Source organism: Arvicanthis niloticus, chromosome 6 (assembly GCF_011762505.2).
Source record: "Arvicanthis niloticus isolate mArvNil1 chromosome 6, mArvNil1.pat.X, whole genome shotgun sequence".
Classification (NCBI taxonomy): Eukaryota; Metazoa; Chordata; class Mammalia; order Rodentia; family Muridae; genus Arvicanthis; species Arvicanthis niloticus.
In genome coordinates this window covers 105,796,129-105,817,515 of record NC_047663.1, presented here as the reverse complement: position 1 = coordinate 105,817,515, position 21,387 = coordinate 105,796,129, and the positions used below count along the sequence as shown (strand labels likewise).

Sequence of the window (21,387 nt, the reverse complement as noted above, 5' to 3'; positions counted from 1 at the left end):
TATATAATAGAGACATGATAGATATATGATAGGTAATAGATACACAGACAATAGAGATGGATAGATAGATAGATAGATAGATAGCAGACAAATAATAGAGATAGACAGACAAGACAGATAGACTGATGGTGTCCTTGTTAAGGCTTCTATTGCTGTATAAACAAAAATAACTTAGGGAAGGAAAGAACTTGTTTTGCTTACACTTTGAGGTAACAGTTCATCACTGAGGAAAGTTAGGGCAGGAACTCAAGCAGGACAGGAACCTGGAGGCAGGAGCTGATGCAGAGACTATGGAGAAGTGCTGCTTACTGGTTTGCTCTTCCCTGTTTGGCCTGCCTTTTTATACAACCCAAGATCACCAGCCCAGGGTGGCACCATCCACGGTGAGCTGGGCCTCCCCATCAATCATTGATCCAGAAAAACGTTCTGCAGGCTTGCCTAGAGGCTGGTCTGCTGGGAACATTTTCTCAGTAGAGATTCCCTCCCCCGAAATGACTCTGGCTTGTGTCAGATTGAGGTAAAAACTAACCAGCACAATTAACTCTGTTTCAGAGAAACCTTCAAGGTAGATGTCGCTGCCTTCTAGACTAGTCAAAGCCAGGGTGTTCCCTGAGCCTCCAAGCACGTTGAGATTCTGCGACTTAGTATCCCATAGAAACCCCACAAGAATGAAGACACTCCCAGCATTTCATGAATGACCCCAAAGCACAGGGACAAGTGGGTCACAGGTAAGAAATCTTGGACCCCACCTCAGGAATGTAGCACCTGACAAGCCTGAGACACAAACATATTACTGTTAAAGCATATTTTTTCTTTCTTGTTCATCCCAATATCTTATAATGTTAATAATATCACAGTAAAAAGCATGTCAACATTTAAAAGTTGCATGGCCTTTGAAAATTCAAACATTTCAAAGTTCAGGCTCTTTAAAATATATATAAAAGTCTTTCGAAAGTATCCAGAGTTTCTCTAAAATTCCAAAATCTTTTAACCACGAATTCCAGTAAAATAAAAAATAAGTAGATACTTTCTTACTCCAAGAGAGAACCAGTGCAGTGAAATCAGATCCAAACCCAAATTTTAACAGTTTAAAAAGTTCAGTGCTTGATGTTCAGGACCTACACTCCTCGAGGCTCTGCAGGCCCGGCAGTGAGCACCACTGCTCAGGCCACTGGGAGCACGCACAGCTTGACTAGTAAGCTCAGATCAGCTCCACTGCGTGGCCATGGCTGTCCTCAGCAGCCATCCATGGCCCTGGCATCTGTAAGAACACCAGGGACTCTGCAACTGGGCTGCATCTTCTCCAATAGCCTCCTCTAGGCTCTCCTCAGAGACTTTGACCCTGTCACACAGTCATGAGCCTCAACTTCTTTCCATGAACCCTTCAATCCTCCAGTTCATACAATTGATGATGCACCTTCACCAACGGCCTCCTCCGACATCTCTTTAGAACTTCAGCCCTGACACTAAGTGCCATGTCTCAGCTGCTCTTCAAGACCCTTTCAAGCCTTCAAAACCAGCACAACCTGCAGGACTCTTACAATATCAATTTGTTTATTTGTTTGTTTGTTTTGTTGTGGTCCAGGAATGGCCTCACAAACCACAAGATGACTAATCTCAGCCAGACAGGAATAGTTCATTGAGCATGATTGATCAGGCCACAATCCAGATTCCGGAACTGAACAATGGCCCCGAGTTAAGGTCCTTTTAAAAGGACTTTTTAAACAGGGCTTTTAAACGGGGTTTTTAAAACCTGAGATATACAAACATATGTGTCAAATTATTCCGCCAATCAGGATTTGGGGATACAGGATTTCTTTAGGAACATATCTTTGTTGTCCACTTATCCTGCTCCCATTGGTTGGGGACTCACTGTGGCTGGTGACTTGCCTTGTCTAATGTCCTAACTTGTCAACCAGGATGTCAGTTACCCATGTACATGTCTCTTTCTGCCAAGAAGGATGGCAGTTCCCAGGAAGGTCTTGGGACCTTAAACTTTACCACTACTCAAAATGGAAGTCTTATTCCAAATAGTTTCTTATATTGGTGCAGGTGTCTCTCTTAGGTTGGGGTCCATCCCAGGGGCAGCTTATAAAAGCAAATACCATAAAACCTTATACACAGGTGCAGGAAGTATTGCTGGATGGTTGGTTCAGGTCCAAGTTTATTATGGGTAATTATACAAAGCAATTCTACTGACTTCTATTGTGATTCTAAGGTTACAAAATATAACAGAATATTTCTATTCTAAGGTTACAAAATATAACAGAATATGTAATCAACTTGGGCGTAAAAAAGATTTCTAGTAACAGCAGAAATAACATATGAGAAAGTTTCCTTATAATATTAGTAACAACAAAATGACAGGCTAGCCAGGTAAGTTACCTAGGCCTTCACATTCCCATCTGTGCTGTAATTTTCACCTAGGCCTCAACAGTGTACTTATTTATAAAAAATAATTATTTATTTATTATATATAATAAAATTTTATTATATATTTATTTTATGTATAAAAGTGTTCTATCTGCACGTACACTTGCATGCCAGCAGAGGGCATCAGATCATATTATAGATGGTTGCAGGCCACCATGTGGTAGCTGAGAATTGAACTCAGGACCTCTGGAAGAGCAGTCAGTGCTCTTAACTGATGCGCCATCTCTGTAGCCCTCATTTTTTCTTTTTTCTTCTTTCTTTCTTTCTTTCTTTCTTTCTTTCTTTCTTTCTTTCTTCCCCCCTCCTCCTCCTCCTCCTCCTCCTCCTCCTCCTCTTCTTCTTCTTCTTCTTCTTCTTCTTCTTCTTCTTCTTCTTCTTCTTTTTGGAGACATAGTTTCCCTGTGTAGCCCCAACTGTCCTAGAACTCACTCTGTAGACCAGGCTGGCCTCGAACTCAGAGATCCACCTGCCTCTGCCTCCCACGTGCTGGGATTAAAGGTGTGCGCCACCATCACCCAGCTTTACAATATCATATTTGGCTGCCAGCAGAAGGTATAGCCTTGGCTAATTCTGGACCACAGCCTCTCTGTGCTGACCCAGAGGAAACACTTCCCAGAAGATTCTGCCTCACTGATGCTGGTCTCTTTTTGTTTGTTTGATTTCTTGTTTGTTTGTTTGTTTGTTTTGAGACAGTGAAGTGGAAACAAATATTCTTTAAAAAGTCAGGTCTGTTGGGTGATGTTCTGCTGGGGCAAACACACGAAGGAACATTTTGCTGAAGCAGACGCAGGATGTTTAGCAGGATGTTCTGCTAAAGCAAGCATGTGGAAGGACCTGTGATAAAGGACTCTTTGCTAATGACACACATATATTGGTGTGTCTTATATTTCGTAGTTGAACTTCATTTTTCAGGACTCCATAGAGAGAAACTCATCAAAAAACTTCTGGTGGTGTGCTGCAGTTTCTTGTCACTTCCTCAGACTCGGGCTGATTGGCAGAGAAATGTCAGCTGAGACAGTTGCGTGAGCAGAGCCAAGTCTGGTGAAGTTCAGAGGGAGAATAAAAGGAACCCATTGGACTGTCGAAGAGACTGGGCTGGGCTTGCAGGTAGAGCTAGCTGTGCAACACTTTTTGGTCTCATGTCCTTGTTGATCTTCGATTCATCAAGTGTGGTACAGCCAAGAACTTCTCCTGGCATTCCTGGTCCCTCCTGCCAACTCATGCTGATCCATAAAATTATTCATCACAAAAGACCCAGTTTTCAAAACTAGTATCAGATTTTACTTTTGCCCAATCTGACCACGAGGCATCCCGTGGATTTGAACGGCATATTCCTTAGGTTTGCGATGTTGTGCATCAGTCCATGGGCTGCTGTATTTATCGAAGCCCTTTGGTGAACAGTCCGCTTGTGTTTGAACTTTCATTCAAGGACTCACTTGGACACTGTTTAGATGCAGTCTAGATACAGGCTCTTGAATAAGTGCCTTTAAAGTGTTTTCTTCCAGAGTGTTCGTTTCTTGTTTTGAAAAAAGCAAGTTATGGGATCAGGGTTTATTTGGTTTGTAGTTCATGTTGGAGAAGTCATGGGACCAGGAGCCCGAGGCAGCTGGTAACACTGTATCTGAACTCAGGAAGTCTAAGCAGGGTGGCATATGCCTTTAGTCCCGGCACTCAGGAGAAACAGAGACAAGCTTCATCTACATTGTGAATTCTATATGGAGAGATCCTGTTTTAAGAAGAAGAGGAGGAAGCCCGGGGGTGGTGGTACAGGCCTTTAATTCCAGTACTTGGAGGCAGAGGCAGACAGATCTCTGAGCCTGAGGCCAGCCTGGTCTACAGAGCGAGTTCCAGGACAGCCAGGGCTACACAGAGAAAAGCAAACAAAACAACATAATCACCTGTAACTTTGGCTCCAAGGGATCCAATGCCCTCTTGTGGCCTCTATGGTCACTAGTATCTGCCATGGTTGAAAGGAAAGAAAGAGAACACAAAGGTGGACCACCAGAAGACTTATCTGAGCTCAGGACACCAACCTCCAGGCCACCCATAAAAAGGAAATTATGATGGGACAGCAGGAAGATCTCATCAGAATATGGCCCAAGAATGGGCTTGTGAGAAAACTCCAAGAAAACAAGTCTTTGACATCAGTTTCTTCAAAACATGGAATTGTTCTTGGAATGTGCCTTGATGCCCTCCTAAGTGTAGCGGGCAAGAATGAGTTTACTTCAGAGTACTCATTACTGCTTGATGGAGCTAGCCAATTGTTTCATGTTATATGCTTCTATGGAAAAACACGTTTTTGCCCTGTGTGGCTTGGCCTAGTGATTGCCTATAGCCTGAACTCATGAGAACTCTACTCATATGACCATTCTTAACCCTCAGAGCATAGATTGTCTGGGGCTCTTAATAAAGTCCACTATTGCATGATTCTGTAAGTCACCTCATTTATTGGCTCTATTCTCCCAGGACCCACCTCTAGCACAGTGACAGTATCTCTAAGATGTTTGGTCATCCAGAAGATGGCCAGTGTGTCAGGCGATGGGTGGGGTTAACAAAACCTAGAAACTAGGATTCTGGTGGGTTGACACGAAGAAGCCATCAGTCCCTAAAGGGGACAGTAGAGTAACTGACTTAGATGAGGTTCTGGGACTGAATAGCATGTTTGCATTGATCTGGGGTCCACAGGTTCCCATAAGCAGCCTTAGAAAGCTGAGTGTGGTTAGGACACACAAGTTACTCCAGGGAGCTGCCAGCTAGGAAAATTCATCACCACCATCGTCCCAGACATCTTAAATGTAGATTACAAGACCCAAGGCTAGATGGGGAATAAAAAAGGAAAGTCAGCGACAGACTGTCCATATGCTCCAGTGTGTTGCATCTTGCTGGAGACCTCTAGGTGCCCTAAAAACCCACCCACCCACCCAGCTCAGCCCAGAGCTACAGTACTTGTGATGGCCATCCTACCTCCAAACATTTTTTGTTTTGGTTTGTTTGTTTGTAGCCAGGGTTTCACTATGTAGCCTTGACTATCCTGGAACTTTCTATATAGACCGTGCTGGCCTCAAACTCATAGAGACCTACCTGCCTCCACTCCCTAAGCTCTAAGACTAACGGCATATACCACCATGTCAGACTCTTACTTTTTAGGAAAGAGGGGAGTGGTTGTGTACTTATTTTGTGTGTATGGGTTTTTGTCTGTATGTATGTCTGAGCATCATATGTGTGCCTGGTGGCATGAAGGCCAGATGGTGTTGGATCCTCTGGGACTGGAGTTACAGGTGGTTGTGAGAGGAGGTGGCATATAGACGCTGGACATAGAACTTACATGTGGTGGCTATTTTGTCAACTTGACACAAGCTAGAGTCACTGGAAAGGAGGGACGCTCAATTGAGAAAATGCCTCCTAAGTTCCAACTGTAGGCATTTTCTTAATTAGTGATTGGTCAGGGATAGCCTAGCCCATTGTGAGTGGTGCCATCCCTGGACTGGTTGTTCTGGGTTCTGTAAGAAGCAGGCTGAAACCAGGGAAGCAAGCCAGTAAGCAGCACCCCTCCATAGCCTCTCTGCATCAATTCCTGCCTCCAGGTCCCACCCTGTTTGTGTTTCTGTCCTGATTTCCTTCAACGAAGAACAATGATATGGAAGTGTAAACAGAATCAAGCTGTTCTCCCCAAGTTGCTTTGGTCATGGTGTTTCATCATAGCAACCGTGACCCTAAATAAGACACTGGCTCCTCTGTCAGAGCAACAAGTGCTGCGAACCACTGAGGCTTCTCTTCAGGCCTGTCTCGCTCCCTCGTCCTCTAGTTGATAGTTACTACAGATTCCTTGTAATCCCACTTATTGTGTCCCTTCCCAATTCTCACTAGGAAGAAATGTTCGGCACTGGTCCTGTAAGGAAACCCTCACAGTGATCTTGCTCTGCTCCTAGAAGTTGCAGAACCTGTTTAAGCCTGGCTGCTTTCTGACCAGCACCTCCAGTGACTCAATAGACCCTTTATCTCACAGACCCCTCTGTTTTGAGTGTTTAGTTTAACAGTGTTCAAGCCAAATGGAATCAGCTTACGATAAAGCTACAGCCTCAGATCACGCCAACACTGTGGACAAGGAAGGGCTTTTAGTTTGAGGACCCATCTGAAAAATGAGAACAGATCAAGAAGACTTATTAAATTTTTAGTCTCAGCTTCCTTAGGGCCTAGAAATGTTAACAGCACGCCAAATAAATTAATAAGAGTTGGGAAAAGACTGCAGTGAGTCCTGGTTACCTCAGGAAGGTGGCATTGTAAAAGATATAATGAAGAATTGAGATGGAGTAGAGAAGATGCTGTGAGGCCAGCCACCTGGCTGCTATGTGGGACGCCCTGGGTTAGATGTTTAGAACCACAGAAAGAAGAAATGAGATGACAGAAGAAAGCATTGAATCATTAAAAACATTAACCTCCAAAAGCACTAAAACTCCAAAAGAAAGGGGAGCATTGCAGTGTCCCTTCCTGGGGGGAACCTCCAGGTTATTACTGAGAAATTTGGTGAATAAAATGGGTAGCAATGGGGGGGGGGGGTCCTAATGAGAGAACTGGAAAAGTGATGGAGACGGTTTAAGGGGCAAGCTGTGGACAGCCAGTGTACTTGGACCCGTACCCTGTAAATAGCTGTGTCCCGTTTACCCGATTGTATTCTAGGATGGGCACTGCTTCTGACTGGAAATGTTGGACCTAAAGATCCAAAACCAGGGGACGCGCTCCCCCAGAAACACATCGCTGCAATAACATGAAGCTTATTGATGATAAAATGATAACCAGTATACTAGGGTTCCCCTGTATGCAGACAAGAGGAACAGACAAGTTGGAGCTAAAAGCAGCTTTTATACCACTTTTTACAGAGTTCACAAGGACAGTTAATTACGTCTTAAACAATAACCATAAAGGATTTCAAACAGCTGTTCCCAGGCCCAGTTTCCATTCCCAGGCTCGGTTTCTAAGTAACTCAAATTTGCACCTTATCTTTTACAACAAAGAGGGTCCTCGTAAGTGGCTTCTGTTTACCCAGGTTTATTGTGTTAAGGGCTCGTTTCTCTAATAAACTCCTATCTTGGGTCTTTCTTCCTGGAATGTTTGTTTGAGTTTTTGGAATGTGCTTCTCCCGGGATGTGCCTCAGGGGCAGCTAATGTTTGAGTGTAAGCGGAAACTCAAATTTAAGGATCTCTTAATTTTAAGTTCAAGCTGAGACCTGAAATTACATTCTTACATTCAAATTATATCCTTACAGGAACTCTCTTCTTACCTTGCACTAGAAACCAGAAATCATGTAAACTGCTCTTCAGATAAAATTAGCCATGCAGGCCCAGGGGATTCTTGTGAGTCCACAGTGCAGAGCAGAAGCTGCAAGGCACAAATTCCCCATGTGACAGCACTCAGTGAAGAGTTGTCAGGACTTCGTGAAGAGTCTGTGGGGGCCAGCAGCAGTTATGGGAACTTTGCTCTGGGACCTCATGCTGTAGTAATTCTGAAACTGGAGCCAGATGGACTTTCTTGAGGTCATGGGAACTCTGAGGAAACACCCATGCCCACAGGAGTTCGATGCAAAAGGGAAACACCTGCACAGGGTGATAGAGCCTGGATTTCTCACTTTAGCCTCTAGGACCATGAAAACCCAGTCTGTTGTTCTTTTCTTTTTAAAAGATTTATTATTTTATATGTATGAGGGTTTTGCCTGTGTGTATGTCTATGCACCACATGAGTACCTGGTGCCTACGGGAGTCAGAAGAGGGCATCAGATCCCCTGAGACTGGAGTTACAGAAGGTTGTTAGTTGCCATGTGTGCTGGAAACTGAACCTGGCAGTCTCTCAATCGATGAGTCATCTCTCCAGTCTTCCTCTTTTCCTCCTCCTCCTCCTCCTCCTCCTCCTCCTCCTCCTCCTCCTCCTCCTCCTCCTCCTCCTCCTCCTCCTCCTCCTCTTCCTCTTCCTCCTCCTTCTTGCTGGAACTTTCTAGCATTTTGAGCATAAGCTTTACAGCCTACCCACACCTATGTTCCTGTCCTTGGTGTCTGTCTTTTACAGTTCGTTAGTAGCAAAGTAATTCTGCTTGGAGCATCTTGAATCTTATTTTTGAGGTTCTGATGTTGAGTTTCACCCTCAGTAGGCTGTGAGCCCAAGACCAGTGCCCTTTCCCAGCCTGTGGGGCACTGTCTCGTTTGGCAGCATTAAGTCCCAAATAGGGACTGGTGATGGGTCAGATGGATGGCCAAGGTCAGTGCTGGTTTCATGTAAGTTGTGCACAATAGACCTGGTATTCTGCTTCCCAGGTCACGAGTAAAGGGGGAGTATAGAAATATGTCAAGTGGAAGAGCTGGCCTGCCTTCTTGTAGATGCTGGGACCCCTGCAGAAACAGGTCCCATGCCTTTTCTGCCCCAGCAAGCAAGGTACCCAACGGAGGGTGTGACTGCTACAGCATCTCTATCTAAACATTGGCTCTCAGCACTAGTAGCAAGGGAGTGAGTCATATCATGGCAGGCCCTTGATGTGCCAACCCTAGAGGCATGGCTCCCATTCCCCAGCCTGGTTCTTCCTAAGGTAGGTACTCCGCTGGGGTGCACATCAGACCAAGGAACTGCCCGGGGGTGTATCCATTTGGACTTCTGTAGATAAACCTAAACACGAAGGCCATAGTGTCCATACTTGAGAACATAAGGCCTGCATGGAGACCACCACCAGACAAGGCATGGGAGAAGGCTGAATGACCTCATGCTGTTGTTCCAAAGCCCTTCAGACAATTAGGGAGGTGTACGCTTCAAGTGAGTGGACGGGAGAGCACTGTCAGCCTTCAGTGTTATCTAATCACTTCCAACAGGTGACATTCAGGGTTCTGGCTGCCGTAGCCATGCTTTCTCTGCAATCCTAAGAACTCTGAATAGCCAGCAGTGGTGGTGCACGTCTTTATCCCAACACTGGGAGGTAGAGGCAGGCAGATCTCTGTATCTCTGTGAGTTTGAGGCTAGCCTGGTCTACAGAGAGAGTTCCAAGACTACACAGAAGAAACCTGTCTCAAACAAACAAACAAACAAACAAAAAACAACTAACCCCCGCACCCCAAATACTTTGAATATCAGCCAGTCCTTTCTTCAAGACGCTGCCTGGATGACCTGGCAATACCCTGCTTCCTGGGCACAGCATGGACATTAGGACAGTGACCTCTTCACAGAAGGAAGAAGCTTATCAGCTGTATTTGCATAGCTGTTAGTAGTTAACTTCCTGTAACAGGGAGCCAGCCACTGCTGCTTGTGGCTGTACTGTGCAGGTACTTACAGCAACCACAAGCAATTGTGAACTGCCTAACACAGTGCCGCCCTGGTTAGTTTTATGTCAACTTGTCACACGCTAGAGGCACCTGAAAAGATGGAAGCTCAATTGAGAAACCGCCTCCATGAGATCCCGCAGAGAAGCCACTCTGCGGCTGTGCTGTGACTGCCCTTATGACTTTTCTGGCCACTTGGCTCTCCTGTATCGTCTTTTCAGTCTTAGCTCATTCTCTTCTACAGACTTCTGTGTCACCATTGTACAGAAGCTTTTGTAGAGGCTGAAGAGGCGGCTTAGCTCTTGTAGAGGACTCTTAGCTTTTGGCACCTTGATTTCTGTTGCTGTGACAAAAGACCATGACTGAAAAGCAAGTTGGGGAGGAAAGGGTTTATTTGACTCAGACTTCCATATTGCTGCTTATTACTGAAGGAAGTTAAGACAGGAACTCAAACATGGCAGGAACCTGGAGGCAGGAGCTGATGGAGAGGCCGCAGAGACGTGCTGCTTCCTGACTTGCTCTCCATAGCCTGGTCAGCCTGCTTTCTTCTAGAGCCCAGGACCACCAGCCAGGGATGCCATTACTCATCATGGGCACGGTCTTCCCCCATTCATTACAAGTTAAGAAAATGCCTTACATCTGGATCTCATGGAGGCATCTTCTCAATTGAGCTTCCCTCTTTTCAGATGTCTCTAGCTTGTGCCAAGTTGACATACAACTAGCCAAGGGGCACCTATGTTAGGCAGTTCACAATTGCTTCTTCTCTTCTTGACAGCCTGTGATTTCTGTAAGTACCTGTGTGTGTGTGTGTGTGTGTGTGTGTATATATATATATATATATATATATATATAATGTATATGTATGTGTATATATATATATGTATGTATATATATATATATATGTATATGTATGTATATATATAATATCAGCCTCTAGAGCGACTGCCCCAGTAGGACTCTAAATTCAGTCAGCCTGAGCTAGAATGAGTTCAAAGCCAGCATGGACTAGTGAGACCTTGTCTCAAAGTAAAATTTAAAAGTGGGTGGAGACTAGAGCTGTGCCTTAGTGGTAGAATGCCATACATTAGCATGCCTGAAGCCCCAGAGTCAACTTCTTGGCACCACAAACTCACAGCCACATCCTATGGTGGTTTGAATATGCTTGACCCATGGGAAGTGGCAGTATTAGGAGGCATGGCCTTGTTACTAGAAGGGCTTCACTGTGGAGGTGGGGCTTTTAGGTCTCATATGTATGGCTCAAGTCTGGCCCAGTGTGAGCCAGACCCTCCTCCTTACTGCCTGTAAAAGACAGCCTCCTTCTAGCTGCCTCCAGACCAAGATATAGAGCTCTCAGCTCCTTCTCCAGCACCATGCCTGCCTGCACGCTGCCATGCTCCCTGCCATGAAGATATCGGACTGAACCTCTTAAACTGTAAGCCAGCCCCAATTAAATTTTTCCTTTATGAAAGTTGCCTTGGTCATGGTGTCAATAAAACCCTAACTAAGACACTAGCTAAAACACTCTTGCTGAGTGTAGGGCTTTAATACCAGCACTTGGGAGGCAGAGGAAAAAGAGTTTCTGTGAGTTTAAGGCCAGCCAGATCTACATAGGCAGTTCTAGATCATTCTGAGCTACGTAGTGAGACCCTATCTGGGAATTAAAAAAAATATATATATTAACATTTTGTGTAGTTTTTCAAATATTTCTGCCCAACTGTTTTTGGTGGCTGTCTGCTAATTTTGATTGAGGAAAAGTGAGTGGGTGGATGCTTCAGAAAGGCTCAAGGGTATCTTGGGCTGTGGACTACACAAACCCTACTCACTGGTCTAGCCAACTTTCAGGGCTATAGGCAGGCACCTCTGCTACCCCAGCTAGACCCCAGGCTGAGCCTGTAGGGTCACTCAGAGCAAAATGTTTGCCTGCTCTAGGTCTAAGGTCAGGATTACAGCATTAAATGTACCTTCTAAAAATCAGTGCTGGAGACTGGAACCACAGACACTATCCCACTTGTGTTATAACAGCAGCATGCAGACTCAATGTAGCAGTGACTAGAGGCAGGCAGGCACACTGACAGACAGACAGACACACACACACACATGCACGCACACTTACAGGCACGCACACTCGATCATGTGATTTATATTACTTTCAGTTGGCATGGGTAGCTGAGTAAGGCCAACCTTTCAAAGCCATGTTCATGTCCTCTCAGTCCTCCCTGGAGTGTCCTGGTGGCAAGCTCCTCAGAAGGGCAGTCCCCAGCACCCAGCCTCAAACCCACCAGGCTCTGTCATGCTGTATATATACTGCACCACCAGCCCATCCCTAACCCTTCAACTTCCCGCTGCTCTGGTCCCCGCCACTGGACAGGCAATGATCAAGTAGCTAAGTCTGGTTGTACCCTGGACACAGAGGGCATGTGGCTCACCACGAAGGCTGTAGTCACCCTCTGGTTTCTTGCTCTGGCCACATGAACAGGGTAGCCTGAGAGAGGTTGGGAGTGGCCCTCTCTTCCATGCCTATGGGCTGGGGCAGGGATACAGGCGGTTTATGCTCACCTCAGACACTGCTTAGACCTCTTCTAGGACCATGGTCCCCTGCTGATTCTTACCACTAACGGAAGAAGGCAGTGTCTCTACTACCTGTGCTGGCTGGTAGACATTCTATGAGATCCCTATGTATCTTCCCATGGTATATACCCTTAAGGTGGCTGTTCTGATGGCCCAGGTGTGGAGGAAGCCATACAGCAGTGGCCTCAGGCTCGCACGTACATGGATAGTGAGTCCCAAATGAGAAGACCACACAGCTGTAGCAGAGGGTCGGGTTTAATGGTCACTCTAAGGATATCGTACATTGTTCAGCGCCCAATCCTAACTCCCCTGGGTCTGGGACACAGCCAGGTGTCCTCAGACTCCAGGCTCTACAAAAGGGGGGCCTGCCCCCAAGCTCCAACTATGTACAAGAGAGCCCACCCTGCTACACCCTGGGCAAGACTGAAGGGAGTCATGGGGACCTCACAGTTCACCAGTTACTCGACTCTTCAGCCTGGGGTGACAGATCTAGGCCCCCCCACCACAATGTTGGTGAGGTTTTTGCCTTCCCGGGCCCAGCCCCGGCTGGCCCCACCACACCCCTAAGCCTCTGTGCTGGGATGTGGCTTCCAGACCAAGGCTGGGAAAAGCCGAGTTCAACAGCAGCAAGGGAAATGAGCTGGCTTGAGGAGGTGGGCAACAGGTGGCAACCCAGTGCTCCCCTGACAAGAGGGAAGGAGGGGGAGGCTCTTCCCTCCTACTGCCCAGACCAGGGCGAGGTCAAAGTAAGCCAGGGGTGACAAGAGGGTAAAAGCAGGCCAGATTTGGCCAGTATAGACTGGGCCAGGCTAGGCAGCCTGACAGAGCGAGCCCCACATTGATGGGCCATCCTGGTGCTGGTGATCAAATACAGCAGGGCTGAGAGGCTGGGGGACAGGAGGACCTGAACACACACTGGGCCAGTTGTCTACACTGTAACTAGTAGCAGAGTGCTTAACTAGTTAATTAGTAATGCTGCTTCCCTTCAAATTGTTTCAGGGGTGTAAAAAAATTGCACTTATTTCTATAAACCCCACAGACGGGGTTCCCAACGCTGCGGCCTCCAGGCGAGAGCATGACAGGTCAATGCCCTGGCCATTGAGAGGCCACTGGCCATGGGCTGAGATTGTTAATCCAGGCCACTAGGACTGTGGCCTCTGTGGCCCACTGGTGCAGTAAAGACCAGACCCTACGAGAACCTGAGCAACGTCTGAGGGTCCCTGAAGTGGCTATGGGCAAGAGCAGGGCCACATGGTCCTGGGTGCAAGAGGCGGCCCAGCTCCAGGTTCCCAGCCCAGAGGAAATGGCCTGGTGGTGCCTGGGCATGACCCATGCTTTTCACAGGACATCATCAAAGTCCAGCAGCTTTGAGTGCTGGCGGCTCTTCCACAGGCGGTACAGCCGGAAGTCAAAGTACGTCTCAATCATCTGCTTCCCTGAGCAGAAGAGAGAAAAGCCAAGAGGCTCAGGCCTGACTAGGTGCCAGAAGGGTCATACCTAAGTAGCCCCTAATCAGGCAGTTGGGATAACTCACCTTGGGCAGATAGCTCCAGGGGTGACTCAAAGGTGACCTTGTAAGGGGTCATGAGGGTCCTGAGGTTCTGGAATAGCTTCAGGAAGGGCAAGGCCATGAGTCTGGGGTTATGAGCACAACCCACCCTTCTTGTTTCGGCCCCTAGGCCTGAGAGCTTTCCACAGGAGGGCTACAGCACAAGGAGGTGCTAGGACAAGCAGAAGGCCTTGCCCACCTTTCTCACATGTCTGGAGTCCCTACCTTCTCCCCATTAGGGTTCCCCAAAATGTAGCAGCCCATGATATGGATGACATTCGGCTCGGGGTTCACTTTGCTCATCAGGCGGCTCAACCTCTTCCAGAAGCTGGTGGGATTACAGATGGCCTCAGCTCGGGGCTCATGGCCCCATGACTGAGCTTCCAGAAGCACAGTGTAGGGAGGGGCCTTGGAAGGAATGTACCAGGTCTAAGACTTCCCTCCCACAACCCAGGGCACCCTCTGCTCTCACTGGATCATGTCCTCTTCTTTCTCCACTTTGGCAAAGGTGGCCACCTTGTTCTTGAGCAAATAAAGGTGTCCAGGGCCGCCCTGAAAGAGGTCATGGTCAGGCCTCAGGCGTGCTAGAGGGAGGCTAGGATAAAGTGTCCCCAAACCCAGTCCACAAATGTACCACACACGGACACTCCCATATTGAGTAAAATCTTGGGGGCCCTACCCCTACCACACTGACCTCTTCTCCTGGGGCAGAAAGGAAAGGCTGCTTCTACCTGGCAGAAAATCAGCATCTTCCAGATCTTGGCCCCCTTGTGATAGATGTTCAGTTTCTTCTCTATCTCGTCTGTGGGCAGAGGGCTATGAGCACTGTCCCTCCCCATGCAAGCCCACCCATCCTGTCAGCTACCAGATGAAGTAAGTGAGATACACACCCAGGATGTCCTCGAACGTTGCATGCTCATGGTCCTGAGAACAGAGAGGCCACACATCAGAGCCTCTGCTGGCCCCCAGGGCATTCAGGCACTGGTAGCTAGACCCCAAGGGAGAGGTGCACGGACGCAGAGTTAGGAAGGGCACTCACGTAGAGGATGGGAATGATGGACGGGTCGTCTCTGCGGATAATGGTGGGGATGTACTCGGCTTTTGGCACCTTGGAGGAGATGAGCTGTGGGGGACAGGGGAAGCCCTGTGAGGTACACCTCACAGTTAAGAATGAGCCTCCAACTCTCCTATAACCCTAGCCTTTGAAACTCCCCCAGGAAGCAGAGGGCTGAGACCCTAAGGACCTTCACCTCTGAAGTAGAGCCTTGGAGACCCCACCCCAAGCCAAGGATGGAGTGTGGGTATAGTGGGGAGGAGCAGAAGACAAGGCTATGCTCCACCTGAGTGCCATGGGGGTACACCCAGAGGTAGGCCTCACCATGACCTTGGGTGGCAAGAAGCCCTCAGTGTCGCAGGCCACGGCCTCCAGGCCTCTCTCTGTGTCCCAGTCCAGGTCCTCACAAGCCTCATCCAGGGTGCAGTGTGAGTTCTGTAGGTCACTGCCTAGAGGCAGATGGGGTCACCAGGAGGGGTCACCAGGAGAGTAGCATCCCACCCATAGAGCCCAACCATGTCCTGGAGGGTCTTTGGGTAGGTGTGAAGGTTATAGCCACAGTCAAACTGCAGAGCCGGGCCACTGACACCAGTGGGAAGCAGCCCCACATAGGAAGAGGAGAGTCATGTGAAGCTGGGACCCAGCACAAGTGTCACCTGCGGCCAAGTATGCCCTGAGAGACAGTGGGTACCACCTTACAGATGCTCCTGTCAGCACTGCTTAGCCATTAGTTAACCCCGCCTAAGAGATAGGAGATATCAGGTACTCCCATCTCATAGACAAGTAAACTGAGGCTCAGAGAGCAAAAGCGCAGAAGCCTAGCGGTACCGGCGTGGGACCCTGACAGGGATATGGGGCCTAAGAGAACTTGTCAGGAAGTGGGCCAGCCTGCACCTGGACACCTACTGTCTCGGGAGTCGTGGGAAGTGTCGGCTTTCATAGGGGTGGGGTCGCTCCAGGACCGGCTGAAGCTCCGTTCGCGCCGCTCAGCGAACGCTGCAGTGAGTGAGAGCAAAACCCCCATTAGCCAGATGGGGCAAGAACAGAGCAGACTCAGGCCCTAGGATGGTGGCTGGGGTGTGCAGAGAGGCAGAAGCTGACAAGGGTCGGGCCTGACGTGACATAGAGTGGACTAAGACCAACAGTAAGGTTCGTGTAGAGGCACAGAATACTAGGAGCAGCGTCTGGACTTAGAGGACATAGCGTGCAGGCAAAGGGAGCAGTGTGGACTACTGTGGGCTTAGGGCAGAGCCTAAGCCAGGCAGAACACTAGGTTAGGAGCTGGTCAAGTAGGGCCTAGGTGAGGTTGAACACTGCTGGGGACAAGACAGAAAGAACACTGAGACAGAGATGGACAGGAAGACAAGAGAGGGGGCAAGAGCTGAGGGGAAGGCAGAACAGGCTAATGGGTGGCGCCTGCAGATATGTATGTGGGGCCAGAACAGGCTGAGGGAGGTGCCAACATGCAAACCCCAGCTTGCCAAGAAGCCCCAGACTGCCAAGCATAGCAATGCCCACTTCCCCAGGACCCATCTTACTCTGGGCCTTCACCCGCCGACTGCCAACCATGCGTAAGTGTTTGCGGAAGTTCCTGAAGGAGAAAGCATGAGATGATGAGGGTCCATGGCAGGGTGGATGTTGGCTCCTGCCAACCTAGCCCCTGACCACACTGAGGGTGGACACTGAACAATCTCCCCATGGCTCATATACAAGGCCTGTCTGCTCCAGAGCCCTGCTCAGGATTCCAGAGCAGAGGCATGGTGTCTCTCTCCTTCCAGTTGTGTTTGCTGCTGAAGCTTCTTACAGGTACTTCCTCTGTTGCAAAGACATCCGAGTACCCATGCCCACAAGTTGGTCTGGGGGTTTCAAAGTGTCCCTTCCCCACGAGGGAGACAGGTTCTTTTTCCCCTAAATTTTATGCCCCGCCAAGACCCCATGTCCAGTTTCCCAGACACACCTCTGAGGTGGGTGGGAGTTGGAGAGGGTAGGCTGTGTCACTGGATGAACAGCTCTGGGCTTCAGGGCTACGTAGACATGGATGGGCCAGCTAGCATCAGTATGACTATCAATGTACCCTCAAAGTATAGGTCCAGGGGCTGAAATGCACCTGGCCAAATGGCGTCCTGCCTGCCACGTCCCCAGAGCAGGGCCAGGCCAGTGGTCGCCACCACCCTTCCCCCTTCAGGTCTTCCAGGGCCAGGAGGGCCCTGGCCAGGCCAGTGCAGACCAGAGATAGACCCTGGTGGCGAGTGGCTGGCAGGCCCTACCTCTGGATTACAGACGCGGAATCATTCTCCCATTTCCGACGCTTCCTCTCCGCGTAGCCCCTGAATACCCTAAGAAACCGCCGCAAGTCAGCACTGCCCTTGGCTGAAGGCAGGAGGGACACAGACGTGGAGACAGAGGTGCAACCTCAGGGGCCCAGTGGGGCATCCCAGGCCCAGCTCCCAGCAGGCCCTGCTGCAGCCGAGTTGTCCACAGGATCCTGGACTAATGGGAGCTCAGCACTGCTCACTGCCCAGGCCCAGGGTCCCTGACCTGCAGAATTCTATCCAAGGGTGGGAGGGTTCCCCAGGACAATGGCTGTGCCCCTAAGTGCACAATGCATGACATACTTACGAGATGCTGAAGCCAGTGTCAAGAGGCAGCAAGAAAAAGAAGACACCGTGAGTGGGAATCTCTATCTTCCTTCAGCCCCCCAGGTTCCCTGAAGGTCGTTTCCTCCCAGCAGAATGTCCACTGGACTCAAGGGCACGAGAGGCCGAGTCACTGGCTCATACCACCAAGTGCTGAGTTTAGCTAGGCAAGGATGGGGTTTGGTCCTACAGAAGTTTGCCTGTGCCCTGTACACTCTGCCATAGCAACTGAGGCTGGGGCAGGACTGTCTGGTGAGGGACTTTGCTTCAAAGGCATATCCTTGGGAGGAAAATCTAGATGCATATCAGATAAAGAAGAGTAGACCTCCCAGAGATTCTGGTAATAGTCATCTGTCACACAGAAGCAGCCTGAGCTTGGAGTTTGGAGTATGCATGAGGACCAGAACCCCCACCCTCAAACCACTTAGTGATGATGCTATCAGCTGCAACTCTGGGTCAGGTCCTCTGGCAAAGATGAAGATAACAGGCCAACGATTAAATGGGTAGTCTGGATTCAGGGAATGCCCGTGAGAGGATGTCAGTGAGGAAAGGGGCAGGGAGAAGCAGAGGCAGGATATGGTCTGAGGGAGCAGGAAGCCTGCTGCTGGGGCTCAGAGCCTCAGCTTGGCCCATCAGCAGACTCTGCACAGTGTGGCACATGCAGCTGTTCACAAGAAGCCCTGGGTTGAGCCAGAGTCCAGGACAACAGCTGTCAGGGCTTCCTGGGCCCTGGGAAGAGACAACCCAGCCATGAACTCTTGGCAGTGGACTCACGCTTGCATAGTTGTGGTTGCCGTCTGGAAGCTGAAAAGGTTTTCCTTGGGGAACCAGGTACGGATGGGGACATCGTCTGAAAGGAAAAAAGTCTATTGCTGGCAAGGCAGGAGTCCCGAAGCCTGATCCCCTCTCTATTTTGAAGAGACTTTGGGCCCAGGGGCAGGATGACTCTCAAGGAGAGAAAAAAGCTGGCTCAGGGTGGGGTTCTGGGACAGAACCAGCCATCCACCCTCTGACTTGTAGCTTAAAAAAAGAAAAAAGACTCATCTTATTAATTTTTTTTTTTTGAGAGAAGGGGAGGAGAAGAGAGGCTAGAGGTGGGGCTCACAGGTGTTGTGAGCTGTCTAATGTTGGTGCTAAGAACCAAAACCAGGCCCTCTTACACGAGTAGCAAGTGTTCTTAGCCCCTGAGCTATCTTTCTATCCCCTGGCTCGAGGTATTCTCTGTTTAACGTTCCCTAGCGGTTCAGTGTGAGGGACATTCTCAGAGGTGTCTCTGCACTGTCACATTTTGTCCCCCTTGGACATAAGATAGCCCTTCTCAGCTGCCAGCTGGCCAGACATTTCCCTCCTTTTATCTCCACAAGAGGGTAAGAGGTCCTTAGGGTGCAGACTACCTTGTTCATTTGCCCACTTTCCAGGGTCCCCCAGAGCTACTCTCTACAGCCCAGGCACAGCTGCTGCTGTCTTAAGGTGGGTGCTCGGTGGAAGGACAGTTACTAAGTACAACATGCCTCAGGGTATCCCAACCCCTCCTTCCAGTTTGACATCAATAATCTCAGAGCCCAAATAACCTCCCCTCCCTGTAGCTTCTGAAGACAGCCTGATCTTCCATTAAGCTACGTTTCCTATGTTTTCAAGATCCTCCAGGAAGTATCCTTGATAAACATGGTAGGTTTGTTTGCCATCTGAGAGAAGTCACAGCTCACAGGATTTGGGCGAAGAGGTGAACTCAAATTGAAGGGATTTCATCCTGACTGCTATCACACCAGGGGACCCAGCTTTACAGTGTTTGCTGCTGCTAAAGGCCAGCAGGTACCTCCAAACCTGCCCAGGCCCAAAGATAAGGCCCCTCACCAGACACTCCATCAACACTATACATCCTTTCCAGCTTCTTGTGGCGGCCAGAAGCCTCAGGTAGAGGTGGCTGTTCCAGCCCAAAGGCCCGAGGGGAGGGACCAGGGACCAGCTGGGCACATCCTGGGCATTCTTTGGAGCCCTGGCGGCTTCCTGCCCAGCTTTGGCAGGGCCTACTGATGTCCTCACGGCTGCTGCCTGGGCTGCCACGCAGGGGCTGGCTATGGTGGTGAGTGTGCCGCTCCCTCTGCCTCCTCCCTTTCACCACTGCTAGCTCAATGGCTTCAGCTTCAGAGCCAGGCAGAAGGGCTGGCTCTCTGGAGATGGTGTACACATGGGGCTGGGGGCCCTCTGTAGCCGGCTTCCCGCTGACTGCCTCATCCGAGATGCTGCCCTCATAGCGGCCATTGGAGACGAGGGAGAGGCGGCGCTTGTTCTGGGGTGCAGGCTGCATCTCTGGGGACCCGTCGTGGCCAGAGTAGGCGTCAGCCAGCAGGTGGTCTAAGGGAAAAGGCACCAGGTGAACCTTCAGCCTGATGGTCTACCCTCCCCATCCTCTGGCACCCAACAAGCACCAAGCTTAAGGAGGGGGCTGTGGTTGCTAGAAAAGGTTCTGCCAGGTGGCCTGTTTCTCTGCTTATCTGGGCCTGAAGCCCTTGTGAGAGTGAGGATGGTGGCGGCAGGCAGGCCTTACTACCTGTGCATAATCATCACAAGTAAGAACAGACAGGCCAGTATCCACCCCCCACCCCAAGAGCCTGCAGATACACCCATTTGCTGGTGCCAACTTCTCCCCTCCCCCCACCAGCTGGCCCCCAGACAGTGGTGCCAGCCCTGGGGGTGCCAAGAGGCCTGTTGCCATGCCAACAACCCAGGCTGGGAGGGCGCCATGGAGATGGGTGATTGGAGCTCCTCCTAGGGTTCTGGGCCCTGGAGGGCAGAGGATGTGAGGAAGACAAGCCAGCAAGGGACCAGGGCTGGCTCACACTACACTGGCCCTGGCTCTGGCCTGGGGCAGAGGACTCACCCAGCACAACCTTTTGTTTCCTGTGTCCCTACCTGCACCGTTGCGGTTCTCAGGGTGACTCTGGGACAGGTACTCTCCAAACGCTCGGGCTGCTCTGCAGGGTAGGCAGAAGGAACACGGTCAGTACATGCTAGCTACCTGCCTTCGACACTGGCAAGACCCTCCCTAACCAGACCTAGCCCCACCCAGGCCGTCCACATCAACATGAGAAGAGGTGGGCTCTCTCCACCCACCACAGAGAGCCAGAGCATCCTGGTCACAGTCCTCCGCCTGCTTTCTGTCCAATCTGCCCAGCCTGTGGGCGTCAGGTTTTAAGGCCCAAGGCCCACTCCAGTCGGAACAGGAAAACCGCAGGGCACTGGGGCAGCAGCACACACCACAGAGGGAAGCCGGCAGCGGCTACCTGACCTCCCGGTCAGCCCACCGCACTCACCTTACTTTGGCCGCTACCGAGGACATGGCCTCGCTCCTCAGCGCCCTCCTCCTGGAGGCGGCGGCACCCATGGTCACGGCGCCCGCGCATCCCCCGGGTTTCAGAGCGCGCCCCGCGCCCGCCGCCTCTGCCGGGGGAGCCGTACCACGCTTGAGGTCACGCTAGGTCTTAGCCTCAGGGTCAGGGTCACACTTAGGCCCGGGCCCCGCATGGCCGCACCCAGCTCCCAGCCCGTCCAGCCACTGTAGGAGAGCGGCTGGACCCGGGGCGGTGCTCCGCCTCCTGACGCCAAGCCTGAGTTGGCACCACCCCCATGATGACAGGTATGGGCGTGGCTAAAAGACGGCTCCTCCCGGAGACTTTTTTTCCTGGGGCCGTAAAAGTGAAACCCTTCCACTTAAGCCAGGGCCTGTGTATGCCCACCCATAGATGCCCTAAGAACCCCTTGGTTTTGGGTAAAACCCTGGTTTCCTCCAGACCCGGAGCATCCTACCTGCCTAGCATAGAGATGCTGCCTGATAGATTGCAGGCACCAGCAAA

At 50.1% G+C, this 21,387-nt stretch overlaps 1 protein-coding gene across 8 annotated transcripts; it reads right to left on the bottom strand.

Annotated features, from left to right (window-relative positions):
* Nucleotides 1-12,531: 12,531 nt before the first annotated feature.
* Nucleotides 12,532-21,139, bottom strand: Nsmf (NMDA receptor synaptonuclear signaling and neuronal migration factor). 8 transcript variants are annotated; one of them, XM_034505251.2, is made up of 16 exons: nucleotides 20,848-21,138; nucleotides 20,447-20,508; nucleotides 19,388-19,888; nucleotides 18,308-18,383; nucleotides 17,517-17,522; nucleotides 17,165-17,233; nucleotides 16,436-16,488; nucleotides 15,804-15,893; nucleotides 15,222-15,346; nucleotides 14,883-14,966; nucleotides 14,734-14,767; nucleotides 14,575-14,645; nucleotides 14,316-14,395; nucleotides 14,069-14,171; nucleotides 13,829-13,904; nucleotides 12,532-13,730 (listed from the first exon to the last, which is right to left on the bottom strand). In XM_034505251.2, the coding sequence occupies exons 1-16, from the start codon at nucleotides 20,916-20,918 to the stop codon at nucleotides 13,633-13,635; spliced, it is 1,599 nt and encodes a 532-aa protein (XP_034361142.1). In that variant the 5' UTR covers nucleotides 20,919-21,138; the 3' UTR covers nucleotides 12,532-13,632. The 8 variants fall into 8 exon arrangements, with proteins under 8 accessions (XP_034361142.1, XP_076793633.1, XP_034361144.1 ...); XM_076937518.1 differs by lacking the exon at nucleotides 15,804-15,893 and having other exon boundaries at nucleotides 20,848-21,139; XM_034505253.2 differs by lacking the exon at nucleotides 17,165-17,233.
* Between the last annotated feature and the right edge of the window lie 248 nt (nucleotides 21,140-21,387).